The sequence below is a fragment of the Panicum virgatum genome, chromosome 5N (assembly GCF_016808335.1).
Source record: "Panicum virgatum strain AP13 chromosome 5N, P.virgatum_v5, whole genome shotgun sequence".
Lineage (NCBI taxonomy): Eukaryota > Viridiplantae > Streptophyta > Magnoliopsida > Poales > Poaceae > Panicum > Panicum virgatum.
The window spans coordinates 41,560,430-41,577,792 of NC_053149.1; the positions used below are offsets into that span (position 1 = coordinate 41,560,430).

Genomic DNA, 17,363 nt, shown 5'->3' on the forward strand with positions numbered 1-17,363 from the left:
CTGCACTCGGTGTTAGGATTTCTCTCGAGGCCTTCGAGAGAAATCCCCCTCAACCTAGAGCACTGACTTGATATACTCTAGTCCGGGTGAGAAAACCCGTAAGATAAGATCCCGATCACTAAGAGAGATAACTTAGCCTAAGCTAAAGGACAACTTCAGTGCTCAAGCTGAACCTCGGACTTGAGTAAATGAATGACTACGGAAAGTAAAGCTGACTCAGAAAAGTAAAGAAGATAACTTATATTAATAATGTCAAAAGAAAGATACAAGAGCTATACCAGACTTCCGACGACTCCGGAATCCCGAGCAAGCTCGACTCAACTCGAACTCCCAAGCTACTAACCTACTCTAGAAAGTAAAAGTAGAAGAGAAGAGCTCCAATGGTGTGTGTCTTGAGTGATGGATGGTGCTTCTATTTATAGCCCTCCCAAGGTCGGTTCTGGTTGCAGGTAGCATCGGTTGAAAGCAAGTAATACCGTTGTGCTTAACTTCCATGCCAAACCCCAGCTTGAGGGGCTTCAATGTGGGGCCGGCCGGCCTCCCCTAGGCCGGCCGGCCTGGGGATGCCACCACGTGTCCACCGCCTTTCGGACAATGGCTCTGATCTTTTCCTGGAGTCGGTTGGCAGTTGGCTTTGCTTGACGGTTGTAACTGCTAGGCCAGCCGGCCTCCCTCTAGCCCATCTCGGCCTCAGGTTTTGCTGATGCTTCACTCTGCCTTCATGCATCCTCCAGGGAAGTGGGTTGCTGGATTACTTTGGAGTTTGGGCTGCCTTGTGAGTCTTTGGACCAAAGTTGATGCCTTTATGTGTATCCAATTGAACCAGAGCCCAACCCTCGACTCAGAGCCTCATGAGTGTGTCTCATGGCCACTGGATCGAAGCCGGGGCTGTGATCTTGAAGGTGCCAGGCCGGCCGGCCTAGGAGAGGCCGCCCGGCCTGGGATTTTGCCCAATTCTGCTCAATTTTGGTACACCTGCCCCAGAAATCAAAACTCATCCAAAACTTGTGGAACTCGTTAGAGATAAACAAAATATGAATGGAACATAGTGTAAAGCTCATGTTATTCCCGAGAAGTTGACGGCCTAGAATGTGAAATTATGGCCGTCAACAATGACTAGCTCTACGCCGCCCACTTCAGGAGACTTGCTGGCGCTAGGAATAGGATGAAGGAAGAAGAAATGTTGGAAAAGATGGAAATGTGGCTCGACGCCAAGGAAAGCTTCGCACAAATGTGTGAAGATAGCAAGATGAAGGATGGACTGAGGGGTCAGATGATGCAATTGGATCCCCCAAAATCACAAAAGAGATTGAAAGAAATCGAAAACGGGAACAATAAGACTGCGCTCCACAAAATCGCAACAAAAGACGACTTCATGGGTACCTTCATACGGGCAATCCTCTCCCTCTGCAGCACGCCACTGGATAACAGCTCGGCTCTGTAGGATTTTGTTGTTCTCTAGTTCAAGCAGTTCAGATTCTGTCATCTTGCATCGCTTCCAGCCTTTTGCAAGATCAGCAACCTCTTCGACTTGGGTCTTCGCCTTGGACTTTCTGGGAGCCATCCTTGATGTCACGAGTTAGCCCTCTGGTTGACACTCAGAGGCTACATGAGAGGCTTAGCAGAGCGGAAGACAAGGGAGTGAGAAGGTGAAAGTTTCAGATCTAAAAATGATGGCGGCAAAGGGTGAAAGGGGTAAAAACCCTAAGGAGTCACCAAACGGTTAAATTGCCTTGCAGGTGGCAATGAGGTAAATTTTTGGAAGACTGAAAGACATCCTCTGTTTGAAACTAATTCTGAGCAGTTCATTATTACCATCAGAATAAGGTTTTTTGCCACGAGTCCTAGATCCTCAAATCTAAATGACTGGATTTACATTCAAGGCTCGGGGATGCAGGATACGTGGCATCATCAGCTTATTTTTCAATTTTTCTAGAAAATAAAAGAAGAAAAAGACTGAAGTGACCCTCAGCCTGATTCTGCGATTCAACCTAAGGCTCGAGGGCTACTCCATATGGAGCGCGAGTACTTCGTGCACCATATATGATCAAGATTTTGAGGCTTGAGCACCTCACAGCCTCGAAGCAACCAGAAGTACTTGGAAGACTACTCAAAGCATTCAAAGGAAGGCCTCTTGAAGTACTTGAAGACGTCTCTACAAGTACTCAATGCCTGTAGGACTCGGCTACGAAGAGCTCAGGGGGCTTGTCAGACCCAGAGCAGCGGGACTGCTTATAGGCATAGAATGTTCTAGAGTAAGGGATAGCACATGGATGTACCTTACCTCTTTTGTAACTACCCGAATAGGTGTAGAACTAGCTGTAGTACAAGGAAACTACCCGATCGGGTTGTAGTTGGACTCCAACAGTACTCGGCTAGGACTTTCCATGAAACATGTCCCCCCGGAGTATATAATGGCGGGTAGGGACCCCCTCAAAATAGAGACAACCATAACAACACCTAAAGCTATACAAGCAACCACAAAGGACGTAGGGTATTATGCACCTCGCGGCCCGAACCTGTCTAAATAATTGTGTTCCTTGCACCATCAAGTTCCAGAGCTAGTCTATCCTTTGCTTACAATTCTACTGCTAAGGGTATCCCTGAGCAAGCTTGGCGGCTAAACAACGACAGAGCCCCACGTGCGCGCCACCAAGGGACGCAGCCGAGCGCCACGCGTGCCACCGGGGGCCGCGGCTGAGCTCCGCGTGCCCTGCCGGAGGCCGCGGCCGAGCTCCACGCGCCGCTGGGGGCCGCTGCCGAGCTCCGCGAGCCACCGGGAGCCACTCGCCGGCGTATGAGCAGGGGCGGAGGAGAGGGAGAGGGTGGAGAGAGAGACGGCATGGGGAGGGAGGATAGGGAGAGAGGGAAAATTAAAAGAAAACTGATATGTGGGTCCATTTGGTTGGTAATTGATATAAAGGATAGATATAGAGTATGAGTGCGGCAAAACTGTATATAGAGGAGTGAATCTGGATGACCAGACAGGAATATTCTCTTTAGATGATGAATATAGAGGAAGATGAGTGCGGATAGCCTAACGATAGTCGGAATACATTGCCATACCGGAGGTTGAGGAATGCTCAACGACCTCCAAGACTACTGGATTCGCTAAAGAGATGAAGTACTAGCCTAGCTCCACTACGCTAAGGAGTACAAGTCACAAGAGTGTGAGGGAGAGAGGCTTCAAGTGTTGTGTGTTGAGTGAGCCCTTTTATAGCTCTTGAGGTCGGTTCCGGCATCTCTCCACATGGAAACGTGTGCAACCGACATTGGGAGGATAAGATTGAATCTCCCACCAAAAAGTCAAGAAGTCTTGCATGTCTAGGTATCGGCTAAGTATATTCCACTAGTCGGGTAAGCCTTGCTGATTATTACTATACTCAGTCTTGCTTGTGGCATTGTTTTCAGATGCGTCTTTGAAAACATGATAGCTGGTCTGACTTGGCCTTGTACCTTACCTCCTAGTTGGTCCGTCGAATGGGATGCGTCCTCGGCCAACGGTGACTCTATTGAGTGATGTCACTTACGGACTTCATCGTGACATCCATATCGTCATTAGTTTCGTGTATTTTCTTTCCGCTGCATAAGAACTCTGATGAGCTACTTTATGAACTTTAAAGTACTTTGTTAAATTTCGATTCTGGTTTGTAACAACAAATTTATGCTGGACCTTGTGATGTAATAAATTGTGGAATGTTGTAAACTCTGGTCTTGTCTTCGTGCGAGTTTTAAGCAAGCTTTGGGTTCAATCGAAGTTCAAGTGGTTTAATCGGGATATTACTTGATGGGGCTATCAGATTACTCCGTTTGAAGTGTCTGTTAACTTGTGTTGCCTTTTTTGTGTTGCCTTTTTTGTGATGGTTAGCGCACTTGAGCCAGATTAATTCAAGCAGTTCTGCCATAGACGCTTAGCATTCTTTTGTCTCCATGCTGCTCGTTGGGTTTCGTCTTCTGCCCTTGCGTCGGCTAAGAGTTCATTTCTGGAAATATCTTGCAGACGTTCGTTAAGGCGGTGGCCATCGGCTCCTCCTCCCACGTCCACCATGTAAACATGGCGATCCATGGATGCGGAATTGTCGGATTTGTACTCTACTAGTTCCGTGCTTTTAGGACCTTCCTCATGGATCCGAGAGATATGAACTCCCTCCTGGTAGGGAAGATCTGGTAGGTATGCGACTAGACATGAGTCGTATCCCAATAGTTCGGGGGGCTCCATGCCTTCCGAGTATAGATAATGGCCATTAGCCATTGAGGCGATTATGAGGCCTATGTACTGCCCCACAATTGTTACCAACGGGTTTCCGGGATGTTCGTTGTGGATCAAGGCCTTCCCAAAGGTGATGACATCATCTTGTTATGTGACAGTCATGTTGGTTGGAACTTTTTATTGATTTAAAATAGTTCCAGATTGGATCTCCTTATGTCCGGCTGAGGCAGGATCGAGATCAGTACAGGGTTTCCCAATTGTATCGAAAAGTTGAATCTCACTGAGATGATCAGCGAGGTCACTGGGATTACCCGAGGAGGACAGAGGATTCATCTTGAGATCTTGAGAGTCGACGAGGTGGATGCTAAAGCCTCCTTGACCATCAGCCACACATATCCAAGATCCAAAAACGAAAGTAGTACCTTCCTCGGGGATGAATGTGGAGTTGATGAACTCCATCGAGTTCACCACGGGATTGTCGGAGATCTGCCCCACGGTGGGCAAAGACAACATAGCTTCGCCCCTGCCCAATCCCAATCCCACCAGAAAGTGTATCCAGAGAATGTTGTTGCCCATCGCTCACCCCATGGCGTCCGCCGCTGCCAACCCGCTCCTCCCTGACGAGGGCAGCCGCCGCCGCCCCTGTTCCTCCCCTCCTCGAGCCGCCTAAAGATGTCTGTCTGGTCAGAGCTGGGCGGCGTGGTGGGCGACCTAGGCACCTAAATCTCCATTGTGCTTGAGCTCTCTCCATTGTGCTTGAGTTCACCTGCCTATGCGGCCCATGAAGTCAATCGCCGTTGTCCTCTCGTCACATATCACCATCACACAGATCATGTACATAGGGCTCGCGATCACTGCCGTACTGGTCTTCCTTGATCGCCGCTCATCCTCTGCCCAGGGGCGGATTTGGGCCTAGGGCAACTAGGACCATGGCCCTAGGCATGGCCCATAAAACACTTGTACCCTCCTTTAATTTTTATGGGCCAGCTTGTATTCCTGTGAAATGGCCCTAGTTGATGGCCCAACAGCGAAGGCCCAGCTCTGCTCACAGCCTAGCTCGCCCCTCCCCACGTCAGCATGCTCGCATCTGCGTCGAGAGAGCGAGGGGAAACGACACCTCCCATGATCTCAACTCAATCTCGCCTCTCTGTCCGTTTCCTCACCGCTGACGCCAACAAATGAAAAGAGAAATCCCGATGCCAAATTCAGCGGCGCGGCAGGCGGCGGCGCGCTGCCGGCGCGCACCTTCCAGCTTGTGGAGACTCCGATCGATAAATCCACAATCCAAGATACCCAGGTGGTGGCAAGGCCGGAGCCCGGTCGCAAGAAGGCGAAGCACCAACATCTTGGGGGCCGAACCGATAGGCGAGCGCCGGCGACTGGACCTGGTTGCTGGTCACACTGGTGCACTCTCTTCTGACAGCGGCAGCCTCCAACATATGCGGTTTCTGATCTGAACCTGGTTGCTCCAAGTGCACAAACCTGAGCGGCTCCTGCCGAGCTGGATCGCCAGATTTTTGATCGCGGACTCTCCCCTGCACTGACGGCCAACAACCAGATAGCAAATTGCATCTCCATCCCGTCTCTTCATTATAGAATCCAAATGTGTGTGATTTTATATTATTCTTTATCAGAATCAGGAGAGAAATTATGTGCATGAATGCATTCCTATCCAAGAATGCCAACCAATCATTGATTATATCCTTGTTAACCAGGTATACATTTTGGCCATCTGCCCACTATTTTTTTCTCTTTACCGCTTTAATAGTTTTATCAAGCCTGCTGCACAATTAGGCTTGGAAATATTATTGTATTTTAACTATTGTATTTTATGCTTTACCACTGGTATATATAGTTATGTGCCTTGGTTTGGGTGGTTTAAGTTCAAGCCAAGCCCTTGGAAGTTGACCCTAGCCGTGCAAACTCGCCAGCTCCGCCACTGCCTCTGCCTACCTCCACCGCCATGCTGCGCCCACTCCTTGACCTCAGCGTCTTAGTCCTTGCACGTGGCGGAGCTCGTGCGTGCCGGCCCGAGCCCACAGCAGCCGCACAGGTAGAGCGTCCGCAATGGTAATAGCTAGTACTAGCTATTTGGTTAGCTGACGTGGAGGTGATTGAAAAAAAAAACTATTTTATACTATTGGATCCACACACTCCTCTCACAGGTTATTGGACTACATAAAATAGATCAGCTATTTGTTCATCACTAAGGGCGTCCGCAGTGGTTAGCTATTTGGCTAGCTAGATCTAATGTGGCAATAAAAAAGTAGGAGAGAGAGTAGTCATTAATGATGAGCAAATAGCTGATCTATTTCACGTAATCCAATAACCTGTGAGAGGAGTGTGTGGATCCAATAATATAAAATAGTCTTTTTCTTTTTCAATCACCTCCACGTCAGCTGACCAAATAGCTAATACTAGTTATTACTGTAGAATGGATAGAATTGGTGTAATGGATGGATTGTATTAGCTTGAGGCCTCGGCCGGTATATATAAGAGTACAAGATTTGGGGTGCAAGGCAACCCCACCGGATATGTATGGCAGTCCGGATACAATATTTAAACTACCAAATATACTCCTACATCCCCCCACAGTCACAGCGGGAGCACTGCCGACGGTGAGACTGGAGGAGAATCCGAAGGTAGGAACCGACGGACTGACATCCCCCCGCAGTTGTAGCGTCGGCGCAATGCGGATGCTGCGACTAGAGAGAACCGGCGAGAAACTCATGCGGATGGTAGCCCTTTGTGCCAATGTCGAAGAAGCCGAACTGGAGCAAGTAGCCGTGGTCGAGGAAGTCGTGCGTAGGGTAGCCATGGTCGATGGTGAGCTGTCGAGGTCGCCGATGGTAAGGAGCCGCACAGGAAGCCGCGGGCGCACTAGGAAGCGCCATTGTGGAGGCGTAACGGAGATGACGCCGGAGACGCTGGACGAAGCGACGAGGTAACCCCGGACGATCTGGCGCAAGGCCTGATAATCCGGAGGACGCGGCGGCAGCGCTCGAAGAAGGCGACGAAGAACTCGAACAGCTCGGTGAAGACCATGTGCGCGCAAGGCGCGCACTGACGTAGTCGTAGACGATGTCAAAGATGCGGTCGAAGTGGCCGGCGTGGACGAAGTCGAGGACGTAGTCGGCGGCGGTGAAGATGCAACGACGAGGAACACCACGGACGGTACCGCTGCTGCCCGAAGAGGCGAAGCAGCGACCACCCTCCATACTCGGGGAAGAGGCGCGCAATACGATGACGGACGTCACGGGAGCCAGGTGGATTGCGCATGTCGGCTGATCAGACCGAGTATGCGCGAGGCTAGACGACGATGGGCGAAGTTGGTGGAGGCGTCCCGATCGGTGGAGGCGACGACGAGCCGGCGAAGATCGACGTGCGGACAAGGCGACGAGGTGGGCGGCACAGATGGGCATCCCCTAGGGCACCGTCCATGTCGCTATGCCGCACAGTCGAAGATGAAGAAGAGGCCGGTGAAGTCGATGCTGATGTCGAAGTAGAGGTGTGCAGTCGACGGGCGGTGGGCGACTCAATCTCGAGCAGTGCTCGAGTAAAAAACAGAGGAATTACCAAAAGAAACAAATTAGCAGCAGCTCGTGTAGCACCTCTGGGTGCGCGTAGCGCAATCCTCTCAATCTCCTCTTTTTCTTTCTCTCCCGTCACGGTCAACGACCGCACCTGAAGCGGAAGAAACAGAGTGAGAGAGAGAGGGACGGCGGACGGCGATGAGGGAGGCGGGCGGGCGGCTCCCTGCGGCGGCGCTGGAGGTCCTGCGCCGGGCGGCTCCCCGCCGGGAGGGGCCGCGGAGGGGCGGTTGAAGCCGGGCAGCTCCCTCCCTTGCGGCGGCTGGAGCCCGCACGGGGAGAGGCGGCTGGAGCCTGCGCGGTGAAGAGGCGGGGCCGTCATGCATGCCGCCGTCGACGAGTTCGACGCACTGTGTCGGGGCCCCTGTTGCCACCACGACAGCACGGGGTAGGGCACGGACGCCGGAGGAGACTGCGGCTGCCACCACGGCAGCACAGATCGGGGTTGTCGAGGACAGCTTTCATGGTGGCAGTGACGAGGTACTTCACGATCTGCTGCTGCTAGACGCGAGGACGGCGGCAGATTAACTCGATCCGCCGCGATGGAGGGCGCTGCCCCCGGCGGAGGTCATGGGACCCCCCCCCCCCCCGGGGCGCGCTAGGAGGCAGTCGAGGGGGCGCCCTGGATGGAAGGCGTGGGGGACGGCCGGCGGCGCACAGGAGGCACGAGGGGCGCCGGCGGCGTTAGGGTTAGAGCAGCGGAAGATAGCCTAGGATCTTAAACCCTAATCTCATGATACCATGTAAAAGGGATAGAATTGGTGTAATGGATGAATTGTATTAGCTTGAGGCCCCAGCCGGTATATATAAGAGAAGACTTGGGGTGCAAGGCAACCCCACCGGATATATATGACAGTCCGGATACAATATTTAAACTACCAAATATATTCTAACAATTACCATTGCGGACGCTCTAATGACTACTCTCTCTCCTATTTTTTTATTATAATATCAAATCTAGCTAACCACTACCGACGCCCTTAGGCGAAGAGGCACAGCAGGGGGTGACGAAGCACCAACCACGTTACCTTCCAACCTACCACAGCTACAGATAGGGTAGGCACCTGAAGACCTGCTTTCCGTTTTGAACCGAGGGAATGCTGCTTTTAGAGGCCGCTTCCTATAACAGCCATGGCCTTTGGTTACCTTTTAGCTTTCTTTGAAAGCCACGGCCGGTTCGAACCCTGAGTCTCTGCTTTCAACAAAAGCAGAGCAAGGTTTTTTTTTCACAAAAAAACAGTCCATTCTTGGCTTATATATTCTCAATTTGTTCCACTCAGACCATAAGACGAGATTATGATCATATGGGGATCGTCACAGTTCAATCGCGGCTAACTTGTTGGAACATCAACAACAGTTGGTTCATGTTAAGGCCTAGGATCTTCAAGACGTCATCAAGCACTGGTTAGCATTGAAAATTTGACATACACATGGGATCACGTTCAAATAGCACTGCAGCTGCTGGAGCCGCCAAATGACGATCTCCTGATCAAACCTTGCCTAAGTTTACACTTCAAATAAACTATGTACAAACAAAGTATCAAAAGAAGTTCCAAGCAGATTCGCTCCACGTCAATGGCAATGCCCAAGGCCTCATTTAAAAGGCGTGCTGACCGGTCAACCACGTGGGGCAGCCATTTGCTGCTTCTTGATCCTATCTCCAGCCTTCACCATGCTGGAAGACATACGACAAGTTATAGAACAGAATGAAGCCTAAAAAAACAGATATATTGAGATTGTATTGACAGACCTGATATCGTGAGGGGTTATAAATATCCACTGAGACCCCTGTGCGACAGCAAAATCTACTAGGGTATCTAAGCTTATTTTGCGGCTCACCGCATCCTACCAAATTCAGATGCCACCAATTACAAATTGTTATTTGTTGTTAACTGGACAGAAAATAGCAAAGATCATATGCTTGCTCACCATGAATACATCAAACTCATCCATGGCCCTAAATGGTGCTTCTGTCATTCCATGAAGAGCTAAGGTGAAGCAAAGGGTTGAGAAAGATCGTTCTCCACCTAGAGAGAATGACAGCATGAATAAAAGCTCTACACCGAGAGAACACTAAGAAAATGAATGATAAGTATTTCTTTACCATTTTTCTCAAGAATAACTAAAACTTGATTATACAATATATTACAACTAGGTTGCAAGCTGCAACTACCTGAAAGTCCTCTAGTATCTCTAACGGTGTCACGAGACGCATCTTGAGGCATTGTCAGCTACATTGAATGTCATAATATGTTGATTGGTTACACTGGTTTGAAAGCATATCTGTATACATATAGATAAACAACAGGAAAAGGAAATCCTGTGGAAGTAACTTACCTCAACAGATAGAACTTCGTTCTTATAATCAACGTTGATGTGCCCACTGATACCTTTCTTCCCCAAGTGCTCATTGAACCTTCCATATGTACAAAGGCAGCAAAACTGAAATTACTTTCAGTAATTGTTAGGAAGAAGAAATTTGGCGATAGGCATTGAAAGAAACTTACAGCCATGTAAGCTGGCGCTTCAAAAGACCAGCATTTCTCTGAAACTTCCTCCATCGTAAGTCCAATGCCTTTTGACATGCCTGCAGAACAATGAATTTGACTAAAAAAACATATATATTTTGAGTGCAGTAAACACATCTTAACCAACAGTTCCAACACCACTATCACTTTTAATCAAACCAGTCCAAGAGCTGCCCATCATTATCATTACCTGAGTATAGCTACAAATCAATGCAAAAATATTGCACGAGTTATGCAATTTGGGACCATATATTGAATGTACCCACAACTAAAACTGAAGATAATCGCAACCTTTACTTTTGATGAGGAAAAGAATTCAAGTCTTTGAACCGTATAGAGCTAGAAAGAATGTAGTCGTAGAAATCGTACTGCACTTACATTTAATTTGCCCCTAAAACCTGCATACATTTGTTGTTTCCTCAATATTTTCCGTTCCTTTTTGTCATGCAATGCTCTCAGATCATCAATGGTCTCAGTATATCTGCACAAATATTTTTAGGAAATAGTATCACAACTCCTATTGTTTATTTATGTATTTGTGGATATGTGCAAACAGAAGGCCAGACCTTCTGCTTTCTTGCTGAAATTTCTTATTCAATTTATTAATACGATCACTTAATTGTTCCAGGGTGGATCCTCCAACACCACCCAAAGCTTCCACTTCATTCTCTGCACATATTCTTGATGCCTTTTCAAAGTATTCCTACAAAAGAATATATGTCGTCACTGAACATGTGAGAGAAATAAAACCATCCATCCAACTTAAAATTCGAACCAAAGAGGTACTCAAGTCACTCCGGAAATTTGGTATCTAATAGCTGGAAATTCTCGAGAACTTTTCCAATTCTTTCAACATCCATGTTAGAGTATATTTGGTAGTATACGAAATATCTCATGGAGGTTTCTTGCCCCCCAAGTCGTGTACCCTCTATATATACAACCTTGAGGCTCCACGCAATATAACCAACAATTCATAAACAATCGATCCTTCTTACATGGTATCACAAGTTTAGGTTACCGATCCTAAAACAAAGGCTTCCGCTGCCCATGTGCCTCCCCTAGGGAGATCAATCTCCACCGGGGGCAGCACCCTCATAGGATGCATGGCTGATCTCTCCAATCTGCCACGTCCATCGTTGTCAAGCAGCAGCAGATGACCTACCTCTCCTGTGATGATTCGATCTCGTCAGGATGCCTCATCAACCCTCCCCTCTTTGCACCTTCCTGCGCAGCCAGACCTGCACCGCCCTTTCTCGGTTTCTCCTGCGCCGCTGCCATTGCTGCCTTGAGCACGAATGCATGGCTGCCGCACTATAGGAGCACTAGGGGCACTGGGCCACTGCGCAGCCTGTTGACTTCGTTGCCGGGCTGCTACACCCCACTCGGGCCAGCACCCTCATCAAGATCCATCACCGGACAGGCTCCATCGGGGCCATCTCGTCCCACCCATCCACCATGCCCCTTCACCGCGCCGCTTCACCGCCATCGCTGGCGGGCCGTAGCACCATGGGGCTCTGTATCCAAGGTTCATCTTGCTGTTGTGTTTCCTTTTTCCCGATCAAAGATCAGGTTTGCGTCGCCCTGCCATCCCATCGCCGCTCGATCGTCGACACTCCAGAGGATGATGTTGTCATTGCGCCCTACTAGGTTGCAACACCGAAACTTGTGGCCATGCCATCACCAGTGTCGCCATCTTTTCAGGCGGTGGTGCTACCCATGCTACTGGTCCGCTTCATCACGCTAGCTCTCGATCCGAGTCCGCGCCAATTACTGCAAGCTCGCGGACACCACCGCTGATGTTGCTAAAGGTAGACACAGTTGCGCTCTTTAGCTGCACCGTCTACTATTGCTATCCAGTTGGCTCATCGACCTGCTGATCATGTCAGCAAAAGGCTGCTGATTGTGTACTAACGCACCTATGTTGCTGCTTCGGACCTGCGCCCTCCTCCACGGCTTCGCCCACATCCACCTCAACTACTTCGGCACTAAGGGGCTGTCATCTGCTTGACCTCTACCTAGTTTTTGCTCCAGCCGTAATATTCGCACCAGCATTCCGACTGCCAGGGGATGTCTCCATTATTTTCCAATCTAACCGTTCGTGTTGGTACCACTACCCCCCCCCCCCCCCACCCAAACACATACACACACCAAGCCTTGTACACAATCTGTAGTATACATTAAAACTGAGCACACGACTGCAATGTAAATCATCCCCCCAATATATGCAAAGATAAAGTTGCTGCTTTTAGAATAGCAGATTTCGTGTTGAACCTTCTATGGCATAATAGATATGCAGGATACTAAATCAGTAAACCTCTACAAAAGTTTTCAGTTCAAACAAAAGGATGCTAAATTAGTATGTAGAATCTTTTGACAGTGCAACTAATATGTATAATCAACACAAAGAAAAAGAAAAGGTGGCCTGAACAAAGGCTTATTGCAAGTGATAGGGCAATAACCTGATGAAGCTGTTGAAGATCTGTTAACTCCGATTCAGCCATTTTAATAGGAGCTAAAACCTTCCTTTCCATAACACCTTCATAGTGAGCCTTATCCTGGTAAGATCCAAAAATACAATGTAGTACCATGAGAAGAACAAGTGTCAAGAACATTTTACATGTAAACCTTTGAGACAGATGTTACATCAGTAAGTAACACACTGTTGCCTGTAATAACACTAACCTGACAGAGTTGCAAAAGAGAGCAGGGTATTTTTCAGGTGGCAACATGGCAAGGAATTGAGTGATCAAGGAGTGGAAAAGGAATTTTTATTTCTGGAGAACTAATGCAATGTAAAAGATTGACAGAACATATCTGGTGGAAACCACAACCTTCGTAAAAACCCGTGCAAACCACGGCAAAAAAGTCGTCTAAATTCATCAAAAAAATCACACATGTAGATGATATGATGATACACAACCTTGTAAAATATTTTGTCCAAACTCGACTTTGTTTGTGAGATACAAAAATAACAAATTTCTAACAAATCATCTGAACAGCTTTCTGGCTTGAAAATTGTTATTTTTATATCTCACAAATGAAGTCGAGTTTGGACAATATATTTTACAAAGTTGTGTATCATCATATCATCTACATGTGTGATTTTTTTAGTGAATTTAGACGACTTTTTTGCCGTGGTTTGTACGGGTTTTCACGAAGGTTGTGGTTTCCACCAGATATGTTCCCAAGATTGAAACCATATTTATTGCATGCTTAGCTTATGAGAAGATGCAATGAGTGCAAGCATCCACTAAATTTGTTGCAATGGGTGCAAGCATCCACTAAATTTGTAGTGGTTTACGTAATCTGCAATCAATTTCTTTGTTTCCTATTCGGAAGGCTTTTCCTTGTCCCAACCACCCTCTCCACAAGAGAGAGAGGGATGGAACTTCTTTGTTGATGACTGCATAATCTGTAATAATGAGGGCCTTGACATATATAATGACAGTGATATGAGCATTGAAATCCAAAAGGTAATATTATGATCTAGTAAATAAAAAATAATCAAACTAGATGAAGTCTCTATACTATCTGACTTAGCTGTGGCCTTTCGAGCTGCCACCAATTCTCCCATTGCAAGGTTCAGTTACAAGTCTACTACTTACAGTATCCCCTGACCATGGTAGAGAGGCTCTGAGATCTATTAGAGAACATAGGAGGGACTAGAAATTTCTTGATTTCTTCCTTACTGCATATAGATCAACCAATTACAGTAACTTGAACACTTACAAAGTTCTCTCTTAATTACAAGAGAACGTGCTACAGTAACTGTGCAAATGCAATCCTTGCCTTTGCGGCTCCCAGGCCCAACACATAACAGCCAGCCTTGCTGTTAGCGCGCCCCACCTAGCCAACCCGACCATAAAACCCAGGTGTTATAGTGGAAGGGGTGGGGGCTTTTATCCACAGTCCATCATTCCCCCTACGGCGTGCGAGCCAGGCCAGGTTAGTGCCCGGCGTAGCCCGCAGCAGGTCTCAGCACACGAGAGGCGCAGGGGAAATCGCGCAGCGGAAATGCGTGGCCGAGTGGGTTCGAACCCGGGACCTCGGCTCTGATACCATGTTAGAGCGCCCCACCTAGCCAACCCGACCATAAAACTCAGGTGTTATAGTGGGAGGGGTGGGGGCTTTTATCCACAGTCCATCACTTGCTTTACAGAGAATGCTGAGTATGCCCTGTGTGCCTTTGCAGTCCTAACCCTTTTAACATTTATCCCTCCTTTCTATATGCAAGCCAAAAAATACTTGGCTCGATTTGACATGTACCTTTTCTTCCAGAAATTATTTGATTTTGTTACCTTAGATTGTTTTTTTCTAATTCTTAACAAGTTCCATGCTGGAGCTGGACCTTAGATTGCTTACATAAATTTCCCAACACAAATGAGTGAATGACTAGCAGTAATAAGACAGCATGCCCTATTTGCTTGGTATTATATTGGTTCAATTTAAAGTATTGTCATCAACATTGAGGTTTCCCCTTCTCAGACTAGCCTGGGGGGCCTCTCCATCAATTTGTCCTCATGAACTCATCCTCTTGCATGTTCTCCAGGAACCGATTCATCCTCTCACGGCACTGCCACCAAATTCTTTGTATTCCTTGGATCTGGAAGAGGTCAAAGCAGGAGATGCCTCGCTGTTGAATGAATTTAAAGCAGAAGCAGCTTATGAGTCTGAGGGTGCATAGGTTTGGAGCCTAACTTTGTCACATCTAACATTAGCACTCACTTCCATAAGTTGCAAGTTGGTAACATTTTAAATCCTGATTGGGTGCAGGTTATCTTTTTAATCAATTTTGCCAAACTTGCAGTAGGTATTTTTGTTAGACAGATGATTAGCATTAGGCTTTGGGCCTTATGCCCAGTGCTGCACTCGGCCTTCGGCCTGTGCGCACCAGTAGTGGGTCAATAGGCAGGGATATCCTACAGTGGTCATACTTCCATAAACCTACCTAGGTCTTCCCTGCCTATATATGTGCATATATTCTACATCTTATCAGTTAATCTACTATCGCCATAATCTGGCTTACAATTTTGTCAAAATATGCATTTGAGAAAAATTTATCAAAATATGAAGTGTTATCACCAACGAAGTTATTCGGGATAGGGTCGGAGTGGCACCAATTGAGGAGAAACTTACCCAGCATCGGCTGAGATGGTTTGGACATGTCCAACGAAGGCCTCCTGAGGCGCCGGTGCGTAATGGGGTTCTTGAGCGGGTCGATAATGTAAAGAGGGGTAGAGGTAGAACTAAACTGACGTAGGATGAGTCGGTTAAGAGAGACCTTAAGGATTGGAATATCTCTAAAGAGATAGCTTTGGATAGGAGCGCTTGGAGACTAGCTATCAATGTGCCTGAACCTTGAACTTATTTCTTTTGGGTTTCATCTCTAGCCTACCCCAACTTGCTTGGGAAAAAAAGCTATGTTGTTGTTGTTGTATGAAGTGTTATCACCAGAGTTCATGGAAAAGATGAGCACACAAACAAATACTTGTAAGGATAGGAAAATCACACCTGCTGAGCATCATTTATTTTTTCTTCAACGAGCTGCAATTCGTGCTCAGCATCACTAATAGACCCCATCTCAGCATGTGCAGACTCTGGAGTAAAGCATTTTGCATTTAGTATGTGCCAAGAATTTACCACAGGAAAGCAGAGCATATTCTGTAAAAGCAGGATCAAATGAATAATAAAATTACCCTGAATATTTCCAGACAAGTTTTTGCCATTAAATTGTTGTTGGAAGTATACATAAAATAAGTAGCAAATCTGAAAATACCTCATTATACTATTTTCTTTTGTGGGTCCCAAACTAAAACAGAGGAAACAGATATACATGGGTTTTCAGAAAAGTTTAAGCATAGTAGCATACAGAGTAAAAAAATCTAAAGCTTAAGAGCATAATGTCTTCAGTAAAACAGAGTGGAAAAATTTGCGCATGCATCATTTCATATCATAACGCAGGCAAGACCTAGTACAAAACCACTCCCATTGTGACAATATGTCTGGGTGATTGGGAGAAAATTTTCAAAATTACGTCTGGTGCCTCTGAAGGAACAGGTTGCACCAAGTCAGGCTTAATTGGAGCAGCCACACCAGCCAACCTAAAAATCGTAATACAACCCTCCACCCTCACGACCTCACATGGTTTGAGTACCAGCTACAGCTCAAGGCTGAGGGTAGTTAAAAAAATGTTGCCCCTCTGTACCTCCATGGTGAGCCAGCTAGCAGCACTCCCTAGAGAGGCCAATGCCAGCATCTAGATGCTGTGATGCGGAGAAGCCTCAGGGCAAGCAGAGGCCTGAGGCAGGGCTAGCTGTGGTCAACGGACAGGTAGCTCTTGTTCAGTTGCTCCCCAACCGTTCGTGCTGTAGGATGCCGCAGACAATCATTTGTGATGTACAGCATCAGTATTTGTAGATCTGATGAAAAACATTTCATAGTTCTTCCAGTGTATTACTAGTCTGGTTGTCCAATTTAAACAAACTTTGGTACTAGCAATCATGTAGAGGGGGGAAGCCACACTAGCACTTCTAAATTCTAGAGATACATACTCAATTGGTCTGACAAGCCTTTTATTTGCACGGTTACGAGAAAACAGCAGTCACAGATTGTGCTTCAACCTTCTCAAGCCTCATCCTTGGAGGTGATGTGATTGCTTTTTGTAAGCGGCCGCTTGTGCCCTCTTTCTCTCTAATACAAAAACTATGCAGATCTTATGCGCGTTCAAGAAAAAAAAAAGGATCATGATTGCTTGTGTATGGTGCTCCTATTGTTATGATCATCATTTGGTATCAGTCTAGGTCTTTCCTTGGCTTAATCCAATCCGCTATTGCATGCCCGCGTCCCCCTTCCCCGGCGCGCCGCTAAACCCATCGCTCCACCGCAATGTCCGATGATGGCGACAACACGCCAGCCACCCAAACCTCCATGGAAGCTATGTTCAACAAGCTTGTCAAGATGGTCGCCGACCTTGGCAAGCGCATGGACGGCGAAATCTCTTCCGTCCGCCAAGAAGCCAGCCTCATCTCCACCTCC

At 47.4% G+C, this 17,363-nt stretch overlaps 1 protein-coding gene across 5 annotated transcripts in view; it reads right to left on the minus strand.

Annotated features, from left to right (window-relative positions):
• Positions 1-9,150: 9,150 nt before the first annotated feature.
• The window catches only part of LOC120672509 (structural maintenance of chromosomes protein 6B-like), a 30,658-nt gene continuing 22,445 nt past the window's right edge, over positions 9,151-17,363 (minus strand). For 4 of the 5 annotated variants that reach the window (XM_039952935.1, XM_039952937.1, XM_039952936.1 and 1 more), the window contains 10 exons: positions 15,840-15,925; positions 12,788-12,883; positions 10,895-11,031; positions 10,707-10,809; positions 10,308-10,387; positions 10,138-10,216; positions 9,974-10,031; positions 9,730-9,827; positions 9,551-9,645; positions 9,151-9,475 (listed from right to left, as the gene is read on the minus strand). In XM_039952935.1, the coding sequence (XP_039808869.1) occupies positions 9,418-9,475; positions 9,551-9,645; positions 9,730-9,827; positions 9,974-10,031; positions 10,138-10,216; positions 10,308-10,387; positions 10,707-10,809; positions 10,895-11,031; positions 12,788-12,883; positions 15,840-15,925 (890 nt within the window). In that variant the 3' untranslated portion in view covers positions 9,151-9,417. Of the gene's footprint in view, positions 9,476-9,550; positions 9,646-9,729; positions 9,828-9,973; positions 10,032-10,137; positions 10,243-10,307; positions 10,388-10,706; positions 10,810-10,894; positions 11,032-12,787; positions 12,884-15,839; positions 15,926-17,363 lie in introns of those variants that run through there. The other variant, XR_005674162.1, reaches the window with a different exon arrangement.